The sequence below is a fragment of the Trachemys scripta genome, chromosome 2 (genome assembly GCF_013100865.1).
Source record: "Trachemys scripta elegans isolate TJP31775 chromosome 2, CAS_Tse_1.0, whole genome shotgun sequence".
Classification (NCBI taxonomy): Eukaryota; Metazoa; Chordata; order Testudines; family Emydidae; genus Trachemys; species Trachemys scripta.
Window position 1 is genome coordinate 258799758 of NC_048299.1, and position 26679 is coordinate 258826436.

Genomic DNA, 26679 nt, shown 5'->3' on the forward strand with positions numbered 1-26679 from the left:
GGGGGGGGGGGGGGGGGGGGGGGGGGGGGGGGGAGTTAGTTTGTTTTCTGCTGCTGAAGGTTAACAGGAAAACCGCAGCAGTCAATGGGCTTTGCTTGGTATGTGGGAAAGGAGGGCGCAGAAGCCGAAAGACAATGGCTTACCATGGCCTCATGCAAGCTGAATTCTGTTGCCTGGACCTGCGTCTGTGATCTCTAACACCAAAGCCACAGGCACTCAATATTAAGATGGAAAATGCGACCTTGTACTGAAATCACATGTGCTATGTAATGTGAATAGTGTTGTTCACCATGAAAGAGTATAAGCATTGTTCTGTAAAATGTATCATTTTAAAAACTTCTCTCCTTTTTTCAACCCTCCCTCCAGCAGCTGCAAATTTTTCAAGCCTCCCTCCTCCGTCCCGAAGACTATCTCAGATAAGGCGGTGGAGAAAGAGGACACGAGACGAGATGTTCTCGGAAATAATGGAATGCACCCGCAATGAAAGAGCTCATTTGAATGAGTGGAAGGACATGGTATCTAAATACAGGAAAGATGCCAGTTAATGTGAGGTCATGAGGGATGCTTGAGATGAGAGGTGGCAGGCTGCAACGCTGGGGCTGCTGCGTGATCAAACGGACATGCTCCGGCATCTGGTGGAGCTTCAGGAATGGCAGCAGGATAACAGACTGCCGCAGCAGCCGCTGTATAACCTCCCTCCCCCCTCACCGTGTTCCATATCCTCCTCACCCAGATGTGTAAGAACGTGGGGAGAGGCTCCGTACACCCTCCCGCTCCACCCCAGTGGACAGCCCAACCCAAAGGCTGTCATTATATTGAATTTTTTCAGTGGCCTCCCAAACCTCACCCAGGTTACCTTGTTGGTTCTCTCCCTATGTTTATAATCAATTAGTAAAGAATACATGATTTTTAAATGATAGTGACTTTATTTCCTTTAAAAGCAAGCTGTGATTTAAGGGGGGAGGGTGGTTTGCTTACAGGGAATGAGTCAATCAAGGGGGCGGGTTTTCAACAAACAGAACTTTCACACCGTAGCCTGGCCAGTCATGAAACTGGTTTTCAAAGCTTCTCTGATGCGCAGCACTTCCTGGTGTGATCTTCTAATCACCCTGGTGTCTGGCTGCGCATAATCAGCAGCCAGGCGATTTGCCTCAGCCTCCCACCCCACCATAAATGTCTCCCCCTTACTCTCACAGAGATTGTGGAGCACACAGCAAGCAGCAATAACAATGGGGATATTGGTTTGGCTGAGGTCTGAGCGAGTCAGTAACGAGCGCCAGCGACCTTTTAAACAGCCAAATGCACATTCTACCACCATTCTGCACTTGCTCAGCCTGTAGTTGAACAGCTCTTGACTCCTGTCCAGGCTGCCTGTGTATGGCTTCATGAGCCATGGCATTAAGGGGTAGGCTGGGTCCCCAAGGATAACTATAGGCATTTCAACATCCCCAACGGTTATTTTCTGGTCCGGGAAGTAAGTCCCTTGCTGCAGCCATTTAAACAGATTAGTGTTCCTGAACACGCGAGCGTCATGAACCCTTCCCGGCCAGCCCACGTTGATGTTGGTGAAACGTCCCTTGTGATCCACAAGTGCTTGCAGCACCATTGAAAAGTACCCCTTGCGGTTTATGTACTGGGTACCCTGGTGCCAAGATAGGGATATGGGTTCCATCTATCGCCCCACCACAGTTAGGGAATCCCATTGCAGCAAAGCCATCCACTATGACCTGCACATTTCCCAGAGTCACTACCTTTCATAGCAGCAGCTCAGTGATTGCTTTGGCTACTTGTATCACAACAGCCCCCACAGTAGATTTTCCCACTCCAAATTGATTCCCAACTGACCTGTAGCTGTCTGGCGTTGCAAGCTTCCACAGGGCTATCGCCACTCACTTCTCAACTGTGAGGGCTGCTCTCATCTTGGTATTCTGGCGCCTTAGGGCAGGGGAAAGCAAGTCACAAAGTTCCATGAAAGTGCCCTTACGCATGCGAAAGTTTCGCAGCCACTGGGAATCATCCCACACCTGCAACACTATGCGGTCCCACCAGTCTGTGCTTATTTCCCAGGCCCAGAATCGGCGTTCCACGGCTATAACCTGCCCCATTAACAGCATGATCTCCAAAGTGCCGGGGCCCGCGGTTTGATAGAATTCCATGTCCATGTCCTCATCATTCTCTCCGCCGTGCTGCCGTAGCCTACTCCTCGCCGCCTGGTTTTGCAGGTTCTGGTTCAGCATAAACTGCACGATAACGCGCAAGGTGTTTACAATGTTCATGACTGCTGTCTTGAGCTGAGTGGACTCCATGCTTGCCATGGTATGGCGTTTGCGCTGTTCACCCAGGAAAAAGGCGCGAAACGGTTGTCTGCCGTTGCTTCCCTGGAATCCAAAATTCGGATTAATCCTGTAGTGTAGAGATACCCTTAGTTCAGGCCAAAGTCTCCATGCAGCCAAGAAGTTACATAAAGTGGAAATGTTTATATATAAAAAAAGTTTTTCTTCAACAAAACACCAAGAAGGAAAAGAACAAATGTTTCCCTGCAACTTTTGTTTTTATAATGTCTCCCTAAAAGGGGCACCTACTGAAATGAGTGATGTTAGCTTGTATGTTCTCCAGGGGGACCACCACAACTTCTTGACACATGCCCTCAACAGAGGACATAAGAGCTGCATAGGCTTTTTGTTAGCTCATTCCCCAAAGGTGAATTTTAGAGGTCTAACTCCGCTCCCATTTAAGTCAATGGAAAGACTCTCCCCAGCCTCAATAGAAGTTGCAGTGGGCCCACGTTTCAGTGTTTGAGTGAAAGGCTGGCTTCCCCTATAAATTCCAGTCCCATATAGATAGAAGTGGTCATGGTCTTTTTCTTACGTGGCTTCGAGTCACAGGGGAGGCAATACTCAACTTATTCTATTAAGGAGTTATGTTAAATCTATATTTACCCAAGAGTTTGTATTAACCTGGTCTAACTGGTCAAGGCCTGCACTGAGAATTTCCAGTTCATACTATAGATCATTGACCTAACAGACCTGATGACCTTAAGTGGTTCCAGGCAGACACCACCCACATGAAATAGATTTAAACATGTAACAAACTCTTATTAAATTTTTCATTTACAAAAACTGGTCCTGTGTTCATGAGGTGGAAATCAAACCTGGTGTCTTTTTTTTAAAATGTCTTGTAATAAAATATAATTTACAAAAATTCGTTTGTTGGAAGGCACCAAAACCAGATTAGAGTTCATGAGTAATACCCCCGAGATAAAAGCTAGCATCAGATTCAGTATTTGCACAGTATCATTCTAAAACAAGCCAAATGGATGAGTTCTAAATTTTAAAAAGGTTTTAAAGCCACGAGATACAGATGAGCCCTGAAACTTGATTTTTGGAAGTATTATTTTGTAGCTATTCCTATGTCAATCATCATAGAGCACTTCACAACTATCAATGATTTAAACCCCACAACATCCTTGTGAGTTAGCTCAGTATTATCCTCCCCATTTCTACAGATGGGGAAATAAAGGCACCAGAGCTATTTTCTTGACATGTGCAAGGTCACCTAGGAAGACTGAGTTAGAGTGGAGAAAAGAACCAAGATCTCGTAAGTCCCACTCCTGTGCCCTAATTGTAAGGCTATAGTTCCGAGAGGTTGAAGGGCAGGACTTCTAATGGAAATGGAGGCAGATTCTCATCTGAGGTGGGTCAATAGACATAATTATTCACTGTTGGGAGTTTTACGCTACCCAGTGTAAATGCTAAAGTATACTACAATTTTAATTAGGGCTGTCTTTCACACGGCTTCCTCACACACTGTGTAAAGTTTGATTACAGCTGAGCCACGATAGTGACATTACACTGTCATTAAGGTCAGAACTAGCTATCGGTTATATGCCCAATGGCGACTATTTCCTATCTCCTTGTCCTCTTCTGTTGAAACCTCTTCCAGAATGCTGATTCCCACCCAAATTTTCATATGTAATTCTCTAGGCAGAGGAGAGGCTTTTTTGGTATGGAAAGTCTGAGAGTAACTAGATCAGATGTCAAGGATTTGACACTTGACAGCTCTCACACCATACTAACATCATCTCTCAGTTAGGGCCTGGTCTAGAGTAGACAGTCTACTCCACGAATTTGGTGTGGAGGATGTTATTGTTAAGTTGCCCTCAGTAACAACTACTGTATTGTACTGGTTTAGAGAGGATGATTGTACAACTGTTTATTATAGGACTCTGAACCCTTGACTTCTCCATCAGAGCTTACAATCTCAGGGCAAATCTGCTCTCACTTACTCCCATGTAATAGCGGTGTAACCCCATGTAACCCAGGGGAGTTATTCTGGATACATCACCGCAAGGAGTATCAGGATCAGGCCCCTAGACAGTGATCCCTATTAACCCTTTAGCTGTTGATGGTAATCTATACTTTTATTTTTAAAGCCATGTCTAGCTCTTTAGAGTACAACCATATCCTTAAAAATATGAAGAGATCATTGGGGTGGAAAATGGTCATTAAGCTGTTTCCTAAAAAGTCATGGACTTCTCTCGCTGGCTGTCCAAACCCCTCTCTAATATTTCCACTGCTGCCACAAATCCCATCTCCCCTTATCTGCCATCGTACAATGAGCTAGAGTCCAATCTACTTCCTCCACCCTATAAAGAGGTATTAAAAACCAAACTACTGTATATATGGCTCTATTCCTTCCTCACTCTAGAAACAGTCTTGATTTGCCCCTTTACCACAGTGAAACAGGCAGTAGCAAGAAAGCACCATGCATTGCATTGTCATTTGTTGTTGATAGAGTGAAAAGCTCCAGTAATTGGTGCAGTCTTTACAACACAGCAATAAAGCCCATTATCTGGACAAAAGAAGGGACAAAGCTAAGGCTGCTTACAGAATCTGCTCTGTCTTCTGACTTTTACACTTTTCTTTACAGCGACATGTTGCTCGTCACTTTTACATATTTAAAATTTTAGGTGTTCTCAGGACAAATAATTTGGTGGCCTCAAGAGTGTAACCACTAAACTCTTGCTGGTGGCAGCTCAAACACTTAATTAGCTTTAGGAAAAACAAATAAGTATGTACATATGCATGTCCAAATCATTGTAATTGATTGCTAGCGAGTAAGTCTGTTGTGAAAAGTGGTATTACCAAACATACAAGTATCACTTTTCACAGCAGACTTACTCAGCTCTGGCAAGCCTGGAGACAAATTAAGCCCCGGATGGGGGGTCAGGGGAGGCAGTGGGTACCAGGGGCAACGGGAGTGGGTGGCTGGGGGAGGTAGCAGGGAGCCAGAACCTGAAGCCCTGTGGCCAAGGCCCAGGGACGGAGCTCGAAGCTGCATGGGTGGACTCTGAAGCTGCAGCCCGAAGCCCCACAGCCAAAGCCTGCTGCCATACCAGGGCTGAAGCCCAAAGCCTGAGCTGCACCATCCAGGGCCGGCTCCAGCTTTTTTGCCGCCCCAAGCAGGAAAAAAAAAAAAGAAAGCCGATCAGCGGCAGCTCAATCGCGCCGCTTCATTCTTCGGCGGGTCCTTCGCTCCCTCTCGTCCTCTTTGGCGGCACTTCGGAAGCAGCTCAAAGAGGAAGAGAGGGACTGAGGGGCCCGCCACCAAATTGCCGCCGAAGACCCGGACATGCCTCCCCTTTCCATTGGCCGCCCCAAGCACTCGCTTCCTTCACTGGTGGCTGGAGCCGGCCCTGGCACCATCCCAGGGAAGGTGGAAAACTTACTGACTACCTGGTCCTCCTGCATTATGCCCCAGATGTCTCCAGAGGGGGGCAGGACAACCAGGAGCAACAGGAAGGGGGGGGGGCACTGCTTTGCTCCCCCATCACAGCCCAGGAGGCTGTGGCCACAAGAAGAGCCTCTGCTGGCTGCATGAGGCCACAGTGTCTGCATTTGAGAAATGCTACCCCTAGGCCAATTGTTAACCCTAATTTCACTTTTCAAATGTGGGTAGTTTCTAGACAAAATACATTTTCCCCTGGAAAAAAGTTAAAGGTTTATTTTTTTTTTTAAACCTGATTTGCTCTCTCCCCCCTAAGTGGCCATGATCCTTGCTGCATAGCCGTGTCCTTGGGGTCAGATCCCGTTCAGTAGAAAGTGGGGACTAGCAGTCTATAAGGGGAGGGCAGAAGGGATGAGATCTGGGGCTAGCTTTCCCAAACAGGGGGGTTCACACACCGCCCATGTCTCTCCTCTCCCTTTCATTCCAATTTTCTCCCCTTCCCCCACCCCAATCAATCAGTCAGCGCTAGAGTCTCTCTTCTTGCGCAGCAAACAGAACTATTCATTACATTTTACAGCTGGCCTAAACATAAAGGTTCATCTAGACCAGTATCCTGTCTTCTGACAGTGGCCAATGCCAGGCACACAAGAGGGAATGAACAGAACAGGCAACCATTGAGTGATTCATCCCCTGTCACCCATTCCCAGCTTCTGGCAAACAGTTCCAAGATAAATTCTCATGAAGAACATTCCCCATTTTGGTCAAGGATTCCAATGTTCTCTAGCAAGTTCCATTTGCAGGGTCAATCAACTACGGCTTGCAAATCTACTATTAATATTCCTCTTATTTCTTCATCTGCTAAGTTCCCTATGGTGAAATGTGCACGACAAATCCCAATGACCTTCAACTGCCTTTTGACCAGCAGATTCAGAAAACAATAATGATGTTATGCCTCAAAATAACTAGGGCTATTAATAGATAATTAATCACAGTTAATGCCTGGGATTAACTGAAAAGAAAATTAACAAGGTAATTTTAATGCATTAATCACATACCTCTGGGCAGGGAAAGAGCGACTGAAGGCTGGAGCCTGACGCCCCACACCCCAACTGGGGCTGAAGCCCGACACCCCCAGCCTAGTACCCCAACTGGGGCTGAAGCCCGGAGCCTCCAGCTCATATTTGAAAATATAGAAAAATTGCCAACATTTTTAAATAAATGGTATTCTACTATTAACACTGCAATTAAATGCTTATCTCACAATTAATCACGATTAATTTTTTTAATTGCTTGACAGCCCTAAAAATAACTAATGCATGCATGAGTTGTGAACACAACATTATGCAAGAGGAAAAGTTTAAAGCGACTGTTCTTTGTGCACTGAGATTCAGTTAAATATTTAAACAGTTTACATCTCATTGGTTAAAACTTTTGACTTGTAAATGAAAAGAAACAAGTGGTTTTGTTTACCGCAGTTTACTGCAGAAATGCTGCTTTTTATGTCAACATACATTTGGTAAATGTTAGCTTGTACTCTGCAGTGATGGGCTGTTTGCAGTAACCTTGGGAATACTGTTCTTATCTTGTATTTACACAACAAGTGCAAAGAAGAAACTAGATTAGGTTTTTTCCACAGTGTTTAAAATACCTTTTCTCCGGTCTTGAATGAGGGCTGAACTTTAAACACACCAACCACAGATGGCCCCACTTTGAAGCTGCCCAGTTAATAGATCATCATCCATTTGCTGGAAGCTTTATTCTCACACTATATACACTTTTCTTATCAGCACATACTCCATACATCAGAATGGGTGCATTAGCTCTATGGCATTCCATCCAGGGGCAGACCAAAGTAAAATTCATGGATCTCGGCTGGGCTGGAGGCTACAGATCCACAAAGTTTGCATCTAAAGATACCCAGACGGACCCCACCACTACAAAATGCTGGCATCCATGCTGGAGCCTGGAGAGGGCTTTGGCAGGGAGCAAGGATTGCCACTAACGCTTTGATTTGTTGTTTGGTTGGATTGGATACAGGCCCCACAGAGGCTTAAACCAGCACTAATTTACTGTACTCAATGTACTAGGCTTTTGCCTCTGGAATCCTGCATTTAAATTTGATTGAAGTCACATGAGGAATATATTTTCCACTCTCAACTTTCCCCTTTATAGAATTACTACTACATGCTTTTCTCACCCTTGGCAACTCTGCCCTGGAGAGGTTTAGGATTGCAATGATCTGGGCATGAAAACAGAAAAGTGGTATTCTAGCCTCCTGCATAGAACTATTCACAGCTCACTGCAGATGTGTTGAATGCACAGCCTGGAACAAATGACAACTTCTTTGTGCCTCAGTTTCCCCATCTATAAAACAGATAATAGCTACCTTGCAGGAATGGGGTGAAAGTTAGTTAATTCATGACTGTAAAAGCAGCACAAGATCCCTAAATGAAATACACTGCTCTAAGTGAAAACATTACCAGACTCTTGTAGATCAGAGGTACTTTAGCAGATTTGCAGTACCTGCCACAAACTACTTCTAGGAGCATTAAAATTCTCTAATAGTCGCCCAAAATGTCGAAAAACGTGCAGCAGCTCAACTATCTAGGGATGGACACAATAGACAGGGCCTATGCAAAGTTCTTAAAGAAAAAGGGGTTTCCCATTCGGTCTTGGAGTTGTGAGCAATATATCCAAAGAAGCATCCTCCAACAGAGAATGGTCCACCTGAGCTGGGTGGTTTCTTAAGAGAAGATGGCAGTGCTTCCTTAAAAAGGTGAATTCAAAGGTAATTGAACTCTAAAATTTTTAAAAAGTGATATAATACAGGTGCACACAAACACTACAAATCCAGCTGTTCTAAAACAAGATCACTCACGAGTCAGGCCTTCCTCCCCTTTCCGTACAGTACAGATCCTGCCAACTCCTGAATTCCAGATTCTGTGCTTATCCTGAAACAGCTGATGGCTGCAAGATATGAAATCATGTGCTTTTTGAAGGATTTTACATGTCAAGAGCTGCATTCCATCTAAAGATGTGCGGACCCATTCCTTTGTAACTAAATAATTGAGAGGTTGGGGACTAGAGGGCTTGTTCTGTAATCGCCTGCAGCCATACAAGGTTGATCTTGCAAACTTTTATGCATGTAACTTCACTCTTGGGCGTAGACCCATTATATGGTGTGGAGCTACTGATAACATTTCAATAGTCCCTTCCTCCCAGAGGGAGCCCAAAGCACTTTAGAATCTGCATAGAATATAGAAGAGAAACGGCAGGAGCTGGGAGTCCTGATACCGCGGATCGGAACGGAGGACAACATCATCACCACCCCCGGAGCCAGAGGCGTGCTGGAGAGATCCCTGAAGGCCGCCGTCCACGCGCTCTACGTGGACACCCTGAAGAAAAAGCCGGACCAGGGTAAAGCCTTTGAAGTAACCAGCAAGTGGAACTCCAGCAACCACTTCCTCCCCACGGGCAGCTTCACCCAGTTCGCTGACTGGCGGTTCATACACCACGCCCGGATGAATTGCATCCCGCTCAACGGTGCCATCCGCCATGGGAACCGGGACAAACGCTGCAGGAAGTGCGGGTACGTCACCGAAACCCTGCCCCACGTCCTATGCTACTGCAAGCCCCATGCCAGAGCCTGGCAGCTACACCACAACGCCGTCCAGGACTGTCTAGTGAAGGCCATCGACCCGCGTCTGGGAGAGATCACTGTCAACCTCGCCGTCCCTGGCACCGACAGCCCGCTGCGGCCAGACATAGTCATCACGGATGAGGTTGGAAAAAAGATCATCCTGGTCAACGTAACGATTCCGTTCGAGAACAGGACCCCAGCTTTCCGTGAAGCCCGAGCCCGCAAGCTCGAAAAATACACCCCCCTGGCTGACACCCTGCGGACTAAGGGCTACGAGGTGCACATCGACGCTCTGCTCGTTGGGGCCCTGGGTGCCTGGGACCCGTGTAACGAACGCGTGCTGAGGACCTGTGGGGTGGGCCGTCATTACGTGCGGCTCATGAGACGCCTAATGGTCTTGGACACTATTCGTTGGTCCCGGGACATCTACACGGAGCACATCACCGGCCACCACCAATACCGAGAGTGAGCCGGGGAGACCTCATGCGCCCACAAACCCCCCCTGCTGGACTCTATCCCCTGAGCCCTGAACCCACCAAACCTAACTGAATCCCACCACGTGAGGGTCACCCCATCCCCATTACCCAGCCCACCTACTTAGACCCATGACTGTCTCTACTTCCTGTATGGGTGATAGACCCTCACCACTTATCGACTGTTTCCTGATCCCGCCCACCGGTTACCCACTCCTCATTGGGGACATTGCAGTCTGTATATACTATGTGTGCTGCCCAACCCCAGAACACCAACATCCCCCCATACTCTGTATGTTACCCCCAATGACCAATAACTGACGCTTCAAATTTTCTGTACCATTTATTGTTTAAATATTCTCTAATAAAATTTAAAACTGTTCTCCCATTACTGAAATATAGCCAGCACTAGGGTGAACGCAGGACCTGTTTAGCAGTTTCCCAGGAACATGCTGACTGAAAATTTCACAGGCGGAGGGGGAAATCAGAACATGTCATTTTAATAAGGTAAAATGTTTTGCACTAACTTTACCACTTCGATTTATATTAGGAGTCCAACTGAAATGAGTCAAACTTTTAAGTCAAGGCAAAACATTTTAACTTATCGAAGCAACATGATTTGATCCTCCCAAACAGAAATCTCAGAATTTTCATTTTGCAGGAAATTTTGGCTTTGCCATGGGAAAATATGAGAATTTCCTGTAGAACTGAAATTCCCATTTCTGACCAGCTCTACAGTCTAAGGAAGATTTTTCTCATAGCTGAAAAACAGTTTAATATGCAAGGTATCTGCAGCTTTCACTGCCTTACAATTCCTCAAGGTCTGGACTGCCCCCCCCTCCTCCCCCCGCGCCCAATTATATTCACAGGAAAATCCACTAATGATACTTGTGACGTTCTGCATTGTGTAATGAATTCCAACACTAAAGTACCACCACATAGGACATTTTATGCACCTGGATGGCAAATTCAACATTCATTTTCCTCAAAAAGAACAGGAGTACTTGTGGCACCTTAGAGACTAACAAATTTATTAGAGCATAAGCTTTCGTGGGCTACGCCCACTTCTATACAGACTAACACGGCTGCTACTCTGAAACCATTCATTTTCCTGATAGTGACTACTCTCTACACAACATAAGCCATGGTAATATCAGAACTTTGAAAGTAACAACTTCACATTTGCGGTGGAAAGGGAAGCGCAAGACACACAAGGTATTTTATGCATGTTTTCAAAATGGCCCAAAGGGAGTGGAATGCAGGAGGGCTTTTCACTGGGTTGCAATAAATTGGCTGCTTTTCTTAAGAAACGCAATAGGGAAATTAAAAGTTAGCTTTAAAATGTTTAGTCTTCCTCCAGCAGGATTGTGTTACCTTAGAGATCTGGAGGAGCTTTTCAAAGCTTCAGTTCTGTTCGAAAAAAAGTCTTACATTCACATAGCGTCTTTCATCACCAAAGGAGTATTTTATACTCCGAAGTCACCACACCCATTACTCAAATGCAGCCACCTCTGGTGATGGATTCCAGCAAACATTTAACAGCTATACAACTGTTTAGGGCAAGGTGCGAATAGCCTTTCCTGCTGTCAACACAATGGAAGCTAAAGCACTGCATACTTTGACAATATGAAATGAGGAGTTAAATTTCACATTTCTCTACACACAGATCTTTAAGCCACCATTGTTCAATGAAATTAAAATACAAGAGCAGGGACCCAGACAATCATTTCTTTAACTGGTGCCTAAAGCAGAGTGTTTTTTAGAGATCTAGTACTCCATGGTTATATCTCAGTGTATTTTTCATTTGGAGGAAATGTAAAGGGATTACATCATTTAAAATTGACCTGAAGATCAAACTCACAGTATTGGTGGTCTTAGATTCAGTTTATAGGAATTCAAGTTATATAATCATCATCAGTTTCAGGGACATCTTAACTTGAAACTGTTTTCAATCTAAAGGAGATACCCTTTGTAGGACATGTAAGAAATTAAAGTTTGTGGTGACAAAGCCCTGCCTGCAGCCTACAGAAAAATAAAAATACTTCCAGACAACCACAAGAGACAACTTTTATGTTGCAAGAATAGAACATTTCTCAAACAAAGCTATGTGCACTTATTTCATTACAATCATTAGTACTTCATCTGAAAGTCTCCCCTATTAAAATGCTAATGTTGTGTTCATTGATAAATTAAGCTGACTTTGGCATCTGTATTAGAATACAGAGACCTGACTGTTGGATTATTGAAAACTACTGAAAGTATCTTCATAAAAATCAATGGAAATATTAACCGTAGGTTGTTTGAAAAACAGTGGTTTCGGTTTATCCCCAAACTTGCTTCCCAAGGTGCAGATTGCTACGATGAGGTCATAAACACCTGACCACCACCACCAAACTCTGTCAAAACTGGCTACAGTCAGCAGATTTGCCCTAATCCGTATATGCATATCCCTCACCCAAAGCCATCTATGCATCTTCAGTCCAAAACATGCTCCCTCTTTCCCCAACATGCTCAGCCATACATTTGTGTAAGAGAAACATGGCAAGCCCCCCCAGAGACAGAAATCCCACTCTACCCTGAAGAACAGCTTTCTAAGAACCCTAGCATGGGCTTCAGTCTGCATTGTTTACCATTAATCTCCAGTTCAATTTTGCTCAAGCCACGCCCCTGTATTTGACTTGAACACTGATTGCCATCCACCCAAGGGTTTGTTGGATACTTCACATCTCGTGTTCCAGACCAATAACAGAAGCTCTGAAAATCACATTAAGCCCTTGCTTACACCTGGGTGTATTACAGAGTCAACTCCATTGTTTTAGAATTGTGCTCCCAATGACACCTGGGCAACCCCATTAACTGTATGCAGGTTTACATAGGTGTTATGAAGGCACATTCTGCAGACTATGCAGTTGCACTGGTGTTGCCAACAGGTTTTACAGGCTAAATTAGGCAGTTACTGGTGATTTACGAGAAGGAAAGAATCCAGCTTGACTAAGCCCTGGGAGAGTTTGGGGTACTTGTCAATTAGAACAAATCTACTTGCAAACTAAACAAATTGGATCTGGTAGTCAGAGACACATGATAAATAAGGGACCCAAGCTGCCATTTTTACAAAGCCCATTTTTAAAAGCAGAACCATAGTGTAAGTATACAGAGTTTGAGGTACCATGCAGTTGTGTGTGCACAAAGTTGTGGTGGTTACCTTCCTTGTATAGTGAGAGCAGGCAGAGTGACACCGAAACATCCCCCCTCAAAATATATGGGGAAATTCTGCAGATCTTGGGTCATCTGCATGAAGAGCTAGGGGTCGTCCTCCATGATAATTGCTGGTTTTCTTTGGAACTGATCCTTCCACTGGACCCCTGCCTGTCTCATCTCCCCTCAGCACCCAGGGGTGGGGAGGAGAGGGGCAGAGGGGGCAAATGGACAAAACAGGTTTCCATAGGAATAAATGCTGATAGAGACACCTTTAAAATGTATTGTTTGCAGGAGAAAAAAAAAAAAAAAAAAAGTGATATTGCCAAGAGTGGCTCCTTTTTTCATCCTCCCTCTGCCTGTGTTAAGAGGGGCACGGCCAGAGAACACCAAAATTGCAGCATGTATATGGTGATCTTGTGTGTTTGGGGAAAGAGGGCTATGATGGGCTCCTCTCCCTACCTTCCACTGAAATGCTTACTGGCCAGTATTGACTGCCTGGCCTACTACATATTATGTCCTACACACTTAGAATCAGAAAAGGGCCACAGAAACTTCAGACAACAGAACCACACTTGCAAGCATGACAAATTGGCTCAAGCTTCGCAAGTAAGAAAGCCTGAAGCATTCAGCTTCCAGTGACTCAAATATCCTCAGAAAGGAAAGCAAAGACAGACATTACAAAACTGAATGTGTGGTTTATTATATTTAAGATTCTTTTTGTCTAAAGGGTTTAAATATTTCTGTCATATAGTTAACAGTAAATTAATGTAATTTTACATGTTCAGTATTTTGATATACAGTACAGGACTACAAACATGGCAAAGGAGCACTGGAAAATTAATATTTCCTCAATGCAAGTATCGATTCTGCAGCACCACTTAAAAACTGTGACTAAGGATGCAAGCTGCAGTATTACAAGCACACTAAAAACCCATACCTACATTAAACATTAGAGAAACAAAACAACGGACACAAGGGCTTAATATTTAAGATTTGATACAGGATTAAAATACTAATATTTTTAATGTCCTGGTTTCAAATTAATAAATATAAAAACAATATAAAAATATACACCAGTTGATAGAAGGCTGCACTGAGTAAAATTAGAAAGTTAAATTTCACTTTCAAACGTATGCAGGTATGTCTTTAGGGAGAGAATTTCTGTGTAGCTTCGGCTGGTCTTTCGGAAGAAGTCCAAGCTAGTAATTTGTTCAATGTCACGCACTCGTGCGGTGTGCATCTTCAGGAGATCTTCAACCCACTTGGATTCTTCCTCTGAGCTCTGAAATGAAAACGACTGGATTTAGTTTTAGTACAGAATCTGTCCGATCTTTGAAAGGGTATTGTACCTTTCCTAATTTGTTATCTCCATCAAACATGATCTTCACGTGCTCTTCCATTCAAAGTCAATTAATGATACATAAAGGATGCACGGAGGTATAGTTTTGGGTCAGGTCTCCATTTTAGGATTTGGATTCAAATGTGGCCAAAACTTTTTAGAAGAGTTGAAGTTACCTGAGAATGGCCCAATATGTCAGGAGTCTTACAAGAATAGTTGTAGATCTCCTGGTGGGAGCAGATGATGGTGCTATTGGGAAATCTGTTGCTCACTCAATATTTCTGCCATTTTGTATCAAAATCTCACAAAAGCAGCTTGCAACTTTGGCACAATATTATCTAAACAAGTTCTAGCCCTGGTTAGGCTTTGAACCTTTATCTCAAACTTTAGCCCCAGCCTCATTCTGCTCTGACCAGTGTGTCCTCGCCTCATCTAGTAACAATGCCACTCTATTATTTTAATCTTCCATAAATCCTCACTGTAAGAATAATAGTGATAGCCATTCAGCAGCATCATCCTTCCATGTGACTAGCCCAACTTGCCCAAGACCAAGTTCTACATAAAAGTTTTTAGTTTCTGGTTTTGGTCCTGAGACTAATCTCTTCCTCATTAACTTGAGGAAGTCCCCAAGTAAAAACAAAACCTATGCCATTAAAATCTAATATCTAATATCCACAGGAAACAGACGTGACCAAAAAATATCAGAGATGCAAGAGGTGAGGTTTGTGGGTCACTCTGTGACAGCCAGTAAGTGAGGGAAGTGATTGTTTGCACAGCATGGGAGTGAAGCACTGAATAATGAGTTATAGAGTGTGGATCTAAAGTACATCTCTGTGACCCACTGCCAGTCTGTTTTGATCTGCTGTATTTCTCAGAGACAAAACTATTTCACCTTTAGCTCTACATGCCAATAGGAAGCTAGCCAAAACAAGAAGTCTGTAAGACAAATGAAGATCTAGGGGCTTGGGGGAAAGGGTAGAGTGGGGGTGGGGCGGGGCCTGGGACAGAGCCAGGGGTTGAGCACCCCCACCCCCCCCAGCACTTTGGAAAGTCGGCGCCTGTATCTGCATCTCAGTTTCTCCATTGGTGAAATGGGACTACTACTACTATATTTGTGCATGGCTGCTGTGAGGTTTAATTCATAAAATTTTTGCAAATCATCTTTCAGCCCCAGACAGAACCCAGGAACACAGAGATGTGAAAAAACAGAACAATGGAAAAGAGCGTCATTTTTTAAATCTCAGAAAAAAGTTTTGGAGAGGTTAAGGATTGTTCTTCTTTTACCCCACAAAGTTCACCCATCCCTATAGAACCAGAGGTTAGACACAGCCAGACACTCATTTGAATCAGCTGGAATACCATGGTGCAAGAACAGAGCTGATATGGTGATCTCAGGATCAGCGCCATTTTGCCCAATTACATTTTCTCTAGATTATCAAGTTTAGAAGTGTTTTTTTGCCATGTGAAGATAGCAAACAGCCATCATTTATGTGATGTTGCACATGCACACAACTGTAAATATATACAGCACTGTAAGCTTAGGGAGCAAATGGTGCACAGCAGATACTAAGCCTGATGAATTTATACTCTAAAGGCATAAATAAAATAAAATGTATGGAGATATACATATCTCATAGAACTGGAAGGGACCCTGAAAGGTCATCCAGTCAAGACCCCTGCCTTCACTAGCAGGACCAAGTACTGATTTTGCCCCCGATCCCTAAGTGGCCCCCTCAAGGATTAAACTCACAACGCTGGGTTTAGCAGGCCAATGTTCAAACCACTGAGCTGTCCCTATATCAGGGGGTAGCCGTGTTAGTCTGTACCTACAAAAACAACAAGGAGTCTGGTGGCACCTTAAAGACTAACAGATAGTTAGTCTTTAAGGTGCCACCAGACTCCTTGTTGTTTTTGAGCTGTCCCTCTCATTCGAATGTGAAGACAAACAAGACAAAAACAGAATAGGTGTGGCCATTTGTTTGCACATTTCATGAATAAGTAGGACTAGCTGTCTTGACAGAGGAGTGAAAGCAATGATTCTATTAGAAGAAAGGCTTAGGCCTGCAGCATGGCATAGAACAAAGATTTGAACCGAGTGTCCAAACAGGAGTGGGTGCAGGAGGAAATCAGGGCAGAGGTTTAGGAAGCAGTGAAGCTATAGGAGCTTTGAAGGTTAGAAGCTGGGGCTTGATTCAGGGAAGTGAGAGCCAATAGAGAGATTCAGAGTGGAAGGCGATATATGAAATAAACTCAGCATCATAAGTTTATACCTACACCAAAAAGCGCACAGCGTTTAAATACTGATAAGACACATTCCCTTCCCAAAAAGTTTACAATCTAAAAATAAAGCAATAAATTCAAGAGAGAGAACATGGGAATTATTGATAGGAAGAAGACTGCTCAAAGATTTGGGGGTTTCAAGGAAGGAATTGAAAGAGAAGTGAAAAGGTGCTTAATGGATAAGAGGAACAGTGTTCCAGGCATATTGTGGGTGGACTTGGAAAGATTACTCCTACTTGTAGCTGGAACAGGAGCTCTGGCTTTGTGCACCAATACTAAATACACCATGGCTTTGTGGATATGGGAAAAGCGGTGGATGTGATATACCTTGACTTTAGCAAAGCTTTTGATTCAGTCTCCCACAGTATTCTTGCCAGAAGTTAAAAAAGTATGGATTGGATGAATGGGCTATAAGGTAGATAGAAAACTGTCTAGATTGATGGGCTCAACGGGTAGTGATCAACAGCTCGATGTCTAGCTGGCAGCCGGTATCAAGCGGAGTGCCCCAGGGGTCAGTCATGAGGCCGGTTTTGTTGAACATCTTCATTAATGATCTGGATGATGGGATGGATTGCACCCTCAGCAATGTCGCGGCTGACATTAAGCTGCGGGGAGAAGTAGATACGCTGGAGAGTAGGTATAGGGTCTAGAGTGACCTAGACAAATTGAAGGATTGGGCCAAAAAAAAATCTGATTAGGTTCAACAAGGACAAGTGCAGAGTCCTGCACTTAGGACGGAAGAATCCCATGCACCGCCACAGGCTAGGGACCAACTGGCTAAGCAGCAGTTCTGCAGAAAAGGACCTGGGGATTACAGTGGATGAAAAGCTGGATGAGAGTCAGCAGTGTGCCCTTGTTGCCAAAAAGGCTAACAGCATATTGGGCTGCATTAGTAGGAACATTGCCAGCAGATCGAGGGAAGTGATTATTCCTCTCTATTCAGCACTGGTGAGGCCACATCTGGAGTATTGCATCCCATTTTGGGCTACCCACTACAGAAAGGATGTGGACAAATTAGAGAGCCCTGCGGAGGGCAACGAAAATGATTAGGGGGCTGGGGCACATGACTTATGAGGAGAGGCTGAGGGAACTGAACTTATTTAGTCTGCAGAAGAGAAGAGTGAGGGGGGATTTGATAGCAGCCTTCAACTACCTAAGGGGGGTGAGATTCCTAGGCTGTTCTCAGTGGTGGCAGATGACAGAACAAGAAACAATGGTCTCAAGTTGCAGTGGGGGAGGTCTAGGTTGGATATTAGGAGAAACTATTTTACTAGGAGGGTGGTGAAGCACTGGAATGGGTTAGCTAGGGAGGTGGTGGAATCTCCATCCTTAAAGGTTTTTAAGGCCTGGCTTGACAAAGCTGTGGCTGGGATGATTTAGTTGGGGTTGGTCCTTCTTTGAGCAGGGGGTTGGACTAGATGACCTTTTGAGGTCTCTTCCAACCCTAATCTTCTATGATTCTATAAACATTTTGATTCAGGAAACAGACTCCTGGCAACCTACAGAGAAGAACTCACCAGGAAAGATTTCTCAGAGAAAAATTAAGTTTAGGCAGAAGTGCTAGGCTACTTGCAGTTCACACAGAATGCAGTATTCCATTGCTTTGTTTTGTGCACTGGCTCTCCTGATGTTTGGACCATGTATAAACATTCAGATGTTAAAATTTAAAATCCCCATATGGACTAGATCCATTGTACTTTACCAAGCTTCTGCAACTATAAATAGTCTTATCTCTGATCTAAAAGAGCAAGAGTCTTTTGGCCCCAAGAAAATGCAGGAACAGAACATGTAGAGCATCTCTTTGCTTCCGCAATCCCAGATAAACACAAAACCCCCAAGTGGTGTTTTATTTTTATGTTTTAACTATGTTGGATGAAGCACCTGGAATACCATGGCAGGCAGACACTATAAAGATGTGAGTTGTAGCTAGAGTTAAGTCTTCACAATGGACCCCCCCCACACACACGAAAACATCCAGTTGTCTGCTACCATGTAACATATTCTGGCCTGTATACTGAACTTTTCCTGCTGCGCAGCTCCAAAGTGACTTCATTAGGAGTTCTGCCATGTGTTATGACCCTATAAGTCAGTTATTTACTCTGCTGCCAAATCATTGCATCTCCATACTCCATGTAACCATTTTCATGTTTAACACAACATTTTAGGGTTTGTTTTTTTCCTTAAAGATAGTGAGTGGTAATAGTTCCACACCTTCTTTTGCTAGGTCAGGGGGTGGGCGGAGGGATCAATATAGCCCAATGATTAGAATAGGGGCCTCGGACTAGAGTCCTGAGTATTGTCCCAGCTCTGCCACCAATTCCTTGTCTGAGTACAGGCAAGACATTTTGGTTTAAGATCTCATAAGTGTTCAATAATCATTTTTTAAAAGTCACTAAATGGGATTTTACCCATGACTATGTCTGTACATACTAGTTATGTAAACTAATGTAGCAGGGCCTATTTGAACTTACATTGCAGCTCTCATCATTGTCAGGCCGGTGGGGAAGTATGTATGAAAGAACGGATAGTGGCCCATCGCATTTATCAGCAGGCTGAGTGAAATCTAAACAGCTAGTTATGATACTGTAGTAATGAGTTGGAACTGGAACTGAACTGCCTTCCACATACCTAGGAGGAAAACACAAACAAACGTTTAGCAAAATCTGTTAGATGGACTCCTGGATACGAGATTCCTTGTGAAGTGCTATTTGTATGTAGTGGTGTCCACCTTCACAGACAGGTGTCCTCTTCAGTTAGAATGTGGGTAAATGTAGGTATAGAGGTCACTAGGAGGCTCCAAGTTCTGCATAATTAAATACAGTTGAAACATTCTAAAATTAATTCCTACTTGTTGCCCAATAACCCTATTTACAGGGCTTCATTACAGACCAGGAACCAAGCAAAGAAAACAATTCCTCAACATGGGGGTCCAGAGTCTGGATTCTTGATTCAGCCAAGTGAACTCCTTCAGCATATAGGAAATCTTCAAGTCAGCATAGCCGCTCTGCATCCATTTCCCCTTCTCTCCTCAGGCCCTGGAATGATGGGTGTGGCTAGAATGCCTCTGCACTCTGGTTATTCCTGGAATGGCCCCACTGAAGTTGTCAGCCATTGATAAGTGATTCATAGATTTTATTGCCAAAAAGGGTCCATACAGACCACTCTGTTGCGGTGGTAGTCACAGGGCCTGCAGAGAGGTTTCACCTCTGCCATTCAAATTTCGGAGCTATTGTTTCTGGCTATCTACAGACTCGGCCAGGCAGACAGGCTACATGTTTACAAGATTTTCTTTGCAACCTTGAGGGCTCTACAAACTTTTTTAAAATGAATGCTGAGATTTTAATGTAATAACATGACTCCAGGAGCTGGGGCTTTAGACATGGACCTAGAGTAAGGCATAGCCATTATATCTCTGCTTCTACATAACACAGACCATAAAATTTCACTCATTAATTCCCATATGAATTCCAATGGTATCTGACTGAACTAGATTATCCCTCTTAGAAAAAATATCCAAGTCTTTAGCTTGCTCTAATTTACAGTGGGAACTGTAGTGGTCCACAAAAGGTCCCAAAATCTAGGGTCTACAAAGATGGCAAAACAGCCCACTTTACTTTCTCTCCTTCTCCCTAAACTATGGTGAGTGCAGCTCGGACTGTGGCTCTAGAAGTCGACAGGCTCTCTTGATGTAGTCACCATCATAAAATGAATCAAGTAGTTACTGTAGAGTTAGAGAGCACCACACATATAAGCAGATGTAAAGATTCTAGAATATACCTTCCGATTAAGGATTTCAAGATTATTGATAGGAAAGCATTGTTCAACATAAATTAACAAAAAAACTTGAGTAATTAACTCAATAGCCTTATTGTCCTTAGCACTGCATTGCAAGCTATGTAAGCAGAATGTGCTCCTCACTTACAAAGTAAAAGTGTTGTAAAATACTGTAGTTAGTGAGGTTCCCATCAAAGTTGCCATCATAGGAAGGATGAATGAACACTCCAGGTCAGAATATAAACTCTACAAGGTCAAGGTAGGGAATTCTCTGGTGATCAGTTGTTCCATTGTTGTTATCTAGAACGGAGCGAATTGCTTTTTTATTGCCCTCCCGCCCCCATAAGGGCATTTAGTCCGGAGAATCCTTCCTTTAACAAGAAACTTATGCTTACCAGATTATTCATATTGACTTCAAAGAACTTGATTCTTGGCTTTACAAGTTAGCACCTTGTACCTCGAGCCCAAATACCAACGAATTGGGAAATACTATATTTTTAGATAGCCATTAAGAACAGTTAATACATTTAAATATAAACTCTTACTGCTTTATCTTTTCTGGCGTGTCATGCAAACCATCATAGTCATAATCGAAGATTGGTCCACTTATGACATTTACTCCATTTCGTTCAGTTGCATACCTCTTCACCAAAACCCTTTGAAAATAATTCCATACCTCTGTGCAAAGACACAAGATTACCTTTAGTGAGCAAACTAATGGTTAGATAGGAGTTTCTAGATACGCATTATGTGCAAGGATAAAAATCCAAACAGTTCTCATTCATATTATGCATGCAGCTATCAGAGGCATTATTGTAATCAGAATCATGTGACTGGAAGAGACCTCAAGAGATCATATAGTCCAGTCCCCTGCCCACATAGCAGAACGAAGTATTATTAGACCAGGGATAGTCAATAGGTGGACCAGAGCCAACCTCAAACCACCAGATGCTTTCGAATGGACCCCAAAATCTATTTACTTCTTATCATTATTGTTAGTTTCTTCTTATTTTCTCTGAAATCTGGACCTTGACTATACCTTGACCAAGAAATGTGGACTTTGACCACCCTTCCTGCAATTTAAACCACTGCTTCTTGTTCTATCCTCAGAAATTAAGGAGAACATTTTTTCCCCCCCTTCTCCTTTTGACAACATTTTATGTACTTGAAAACTTATGTCCCCACTCAATCTTCTCTTCTCCAAACTAAACAAACCCATTTTTTTTTTCCAATCTTCCCTCATAGGTCATGTTTTCTAGACCTTTAATAATCTTTTTCCTGTTCTCTGGACTTTCTCCAATTTGTCCACCTCTTTCCTGAAATGCCCAGAACTGGACACAATACTTCAGCTGAGGCCTAATCAATGCAGAGTAGAGCAGAAGAATTACTTCTTGTGTCTTACTTACAACATTCCTGCTAATATCCCAGAATGATGTTTGCTGTTTTTGCAATGGTGTTACACTATTCACACATATTTAGCTTGTGATCCACTATGACCCCCAGATCCCTTTCCACAGTACTCCTTCCTAGGCAGTCATTTCCCATTTTGTATGTGTGCAACTGATTTTTCCTTCCTCTGTGGAGACCTTTGCATTTGTCCTTATTTAATTTCATCCTATTTACTTCATACCATCTCTCCAGTTTGTGCAAACCATTTTGAATTTTAATCCTATCCTCCCAAGCACTTGCAACTCCTCCCAGCTTGGTATCATCCACAGACTTTATAAGTGTGTTCCCTATGTCATTATCTAAATCATTGATGAAGATATTGAACAGAACCAGAATCCCTGCAGGACCCCAATTGATATGTTCCCCTTCCAGCTTGACTGTGAACCACCAATAACTACTCTCTGGGAACAGTTTTCCAACCAGTTATGCACCCCACCTTATAGTAGCTCCATCTAGGTTGAAATTTCCTAGTTTGTTTATGAGAAACTCATGTGAGACAGTATCAAGTCTTACTAAAGATTTATTGTAGCTTCACTGAGGCTTTATCTACACTACATCGCTTTTAGCAACATGGCTGTGTGTAGTTGCTGTTTGTCGGCTCTCCTATTTCCACCCCCAATGAGCGGCTTTTGCTTTGTCGGCAGCAGAGCACTCCTGCTGACAACGCGCTATTCACAGTGGCACTTGTTGCAGCAAAACTTGTGTGTTTGGGGATGGGGGGGAGGTGGGATTAACACCTCTGAAAGAGAAAAAGTTTTGTCGTTCAATTGCCAGTATAGACACAGCCTCCATTTCTCTAGATCAGGGATACTCAGACTGAGGCTCGTGAACTGCAAGTGGCTCTTTAATATGTCTACTGCAGCTCTTTGCAGCACATGATACTACAACACTGTGTGATTTAACTATTAACCAGTATAAGTTATTAACCAATCAGGATGCTTTCGCTATGTTGTTAACCAACTGTAGTTGATAAAATAATAATAGTGTGGCTCTTCTGAGTAATGTTGATCACTAATCTGGCTCCTGAACCACTGAGTCTGAGTATCACTGCTCTAGATTTGTGCTTTATTAATTTTTTAATGAGTGATAAAGGAAATGCACAGTACCATTCAAAGGCTGGCATTGCAATAGACCTTATACAGAAAGCTTGCTGTTCCTTCTCTAGCAGTAGAAATGAGTATTCACATACACACTTTTAATGTCCTTGGCTCTTTGTAAGCACAAAGTCTCAGTGCTGCTTTGATTAATTGAATAGCAAAACCTCTAATCTCTAAGGAAGGTCAAATCTAAAAGAGCATGAAAGGCACATTCTTTTCAGTGAGGTTCCCTCAGATATTAATTATCTAATTTCTGGAACTACGTGGACTCCGCAATGACTTAGTTATATTGTAACATATGACGGAAGAGCAGTGTCTTCTGAATGATGTAGATAGATTGACATACTGGACTCTTCCTCCCTTAACCTATAAGCATCTTCATTTATAAAAGATGGGACACACACAGAGCTCCCAAATATATTTAAAAAGTAAAAGAATGTAACTAAAGCACATGGTAATGTTTTCAACTGATGTCCCGCTCACTCAGATATCCTCCACTTCCCCATTATAAATTTTAAAATCCTCTGTACAGGGACCTTCTCCCTCTGTACAGCACATGCATACTTCAAGTACTACAGAAATCATGACGACCATCAACCCCTCCATTGGCGAACTCTGTGAGTTGTTGGAGACTCCAACATCAAGTTATAATTTAAAAAAATGACACCACAATATGAGCAATTTATGGTTGTTTTGTCCTATGATTATGTTCCTGGAAACAGCATTTTATAAATCACGACTTCAGAGTGGGTAATCAGTAATGATTTTCCACTGTTTGATCAGGTAACTGTCATTCTGCCACCTTTGCTCAAGCTCCTTATGTATATCACCACTTGTTTAAACCCACAGGCTTGCTAACACCCTTCTTTGGTTTGAAAAGCATCCCAGAGTTTTGAGGTTTAGCCAAACCTCTCTGGTCTAGAATTTAGGTTGGAAATCTCACAAGAGCTACTTCTTGAGCCTTTTCCAAGACTTTCTGCTTCCAGGCAAGCCAGAAATGCCACCAGAAGAGTCTGATAGTTTGCTACCTCCCACCAAAACTAGGAAGCAAAGCGGCGCACAAACAAAACAAAAGAAAAGTTAATGGGTTTCAGTTAGATTTAGGTCAGTTCACTTTTTGTTTAGATGCATTTAGCCCCATCTGTGATAAATCCATTTGGTCCACCTGTATTCCTATACATGTAGTCAGAGAGGCCAGCTGAAAGTTATCCAATAAACCTCTAAATCAGTTCATTCCATAGTTCAGCAGCCACACCATTTTCAGAAGATATCTATATCAGTTAGCTAAGTGGTGCATGGAATCAGCTGTAATGCACAAGAGTGTCATACTTACTTTTGAAGGCAGGATACATTGGAATGATATTTGTTATTAGAAAGGCATCATATTTAGCTTCTGCAGAGGAACTTAGTTCTGAAAGTCATAGAACAAGATGTGTTAACATGAAAGTTCCTAGTAGAAATCTCAGAGACTCAAGAAAAATAAATTAAACAATTGCAGGCAGTAATCAAAAGAAAGATTATCTTCTAAATGAGACTCTAGATTAAACTAATTTAATTACACACAATTTCTTGTTACTTTACATGACAGATGGACTGAGAACAGAGGGTTTTTGTCCTTGTTTCAATCTTCCACTAGCTAAATTTGTTTCTATTTTTGTACATTCTCAGGAGGTGTGATAATTGTACTGTATTGTTTTGCAATTTTTTTTTTTTTTTTTAAAGGCTCACACTTCCAAGGCAGAATAGAGTCTGATCAGAAAAATCAAGAAATGATCCATCTCTCTACTGCCTTTAGTTCTGTAACATACATACTCCTTTTAAAACCCATTTCAACCCTTCCTTTAGTATGTCAGAGGGGAGGAAGTCATCCCCCAAGGCTGCAACTGTCTGCTCAGACATTCATTCTGACTGGTATATCCATCCATTCCCCAGAGACTGAAGAAGTGGTAAGCAAGTCAACCAGTAGAGCCCAAGATACTTATTTGTACAACATGCATGAAAAATTGTTGATCTCCCTTTACATACAGACAGACATCCATTCTCATTAAGTTTTCAGACTAATCAATTTTGGTTGTGACATGTACTAATAGTTTATTAAATCTTATGACAAGTAAATTCAGACAGTAGCTGTATTTCTCTAGGATTTTGAATTGAAGTCTGCTGGCCAGATGCTCAGCTGGTGTATATTGGCGTAGGTACATTGACTTAAAGAGGAGTAATGCCAAATTTTGCGAGCTGAGGCTCTCTCCCTTCATCATTACTGCATACACAATAAATACCAGATTTCAAACTATTCAACCAGTATTTGATGGCACAAAATGTCTCTTTTGTGATCATCTTATTTCATATCCATGGATTTTAAGTTCAGAAGGGATCACTGATCTATGACCTGGGTTAGACACAAGGTCAGCTTATAGAATTCCAGCCTGTAATTTCTACATCAAGCTCAGTTTCTTTTATTTGAGTTACAGCATTTCTTAGAAAGACATCCAGACTTGACTTAAAGATTGAGAGAGATGGAAATATCTGCCATATTGGTAAGCTATTCTAATGGTTAATTACTCTAATTGTTAAATATTTATATCTTATTTCCAGTTTTGAATTTGTCAAGTTTCAAATTTAACTTTCAACCTCTGAGGTCTTGTTTTGTCTTTGACTGTTAGACAAGAGAGTCCTTCTCTATTTCCAGACATCTTTCCATGCAAGTACTTCTGGACTGATCAAATCATTCTTTTTGATAATAAACAGATTGACTGACTAGCTGAATGGATATTTGAGTTACTGAACTTTTCAGAAGCAGAGAGAAACAACTGAAATTCATATAGTAGTCAAAATCACGTACAATTAAAACAGAGTTAGATTTAGCTGATAACAGTTCCATTGGATTCCTGTGGTCTCGCCACAAAAAAACTGGTAATACTGAGGCTATAAAATCTCTCTTCTGTGACACTTAAAAACCCTCAACCCCATACAGACCTTGTACCTTCTTTTTCCTAGGAAAAAAATTCCCTAACAGACAAGAGGAAGCTCAAAAATCTCTAGGGAACCAAAAGTAGCTGCATACAGAATACCTCCTTTATATTCTACAGACATCCTATTTAAACTTACGAGGAGGAAAAAGGAATCCATAAGTCATTTGTTTATCTGCTCTGTAGGCTGAACAGCTCTGACTGTTTCCTGGAGAAACGCGCAGATCAGGCCTCACACAGTTAGACAGATGCTCAGGGACACCAGATACCTCTGCCTGCATTGAAAGGCATACATGGAACAAACTGTAAATATAATTCCAGGAAAAGAAGTCAAGAACAAGAGAGTGTGACTTGTTTACGCCTAACATCAATAAAGAATGTTATGTGAAGCATAATGATTTCAAATAATCAACAGATAAGATGAAGGATCCTCTATAATAGAAAATATATCCATCAACCTCTATAGTAAAAACCTGTTCCTTGAGACAGAGTCTACTTCAGCAATCTAGTAGTAGGAATTCTCATTGGAAACAACTTGATAAATTAGCTGATTAAACGAGACATTCTGTTGCAGAAAAACAAAAAAGCCAACAACAAGCAGCATATGGTCCTTAAAATTCCACTTTTCATGGAGAAGTGCTCTTTAGAACGGAAATCTACGTTATTCCAAGCAGGAAATTCCCTGAAGGAAAAGGAAATTTTAAGACTCCAGGAATACAGGTAAGCAGTGTCA

General features: G+C 42.6%; 1 protein-coding gene across 3 annotated transcripts in view; it reads right to left on the minus strand.

The window, feature by feature from the left end:
* Positions 1 to 13716: 13716 nt before the first annotated feature.
* Positions 13717 to 26679, minus strand: part of ENPP2 (ectonucleotide pyrophosphatase/phosphodiesterase 2) — a 98538-nt gene continuing 85575 nt past the window's right edge. For all 3 annotated transcript variants that reach the window (XM_034763518.1, XM_034763517.1, XM_034763519.1), the window contains 5 exons: positions 26086 to 26221; positions 24311 to 24388; positions 20977 to 21109; positions 19129 to 19285; positions 13717 to 14320 (listed from right to left, as the gene is read on the minus strand). In XM_034763518.1, coding sequence (XP_034619409.1) covers positions 14150 to 14320; positions 19129 to 19285; positions 20977 to 21109; positions 24311 to 24388; positions 26086 to 26221 — 675 coding nt within the window. In that variant the 3' untranslated portion in view covers positions 13717 to 14149. The remainder of the gene's footprint in view (positions 14321 to 19128; positions 19286 to 20976; positions 21110 to 24310; positions 24389 to 26085; positions 26222 to 26679) is intronic.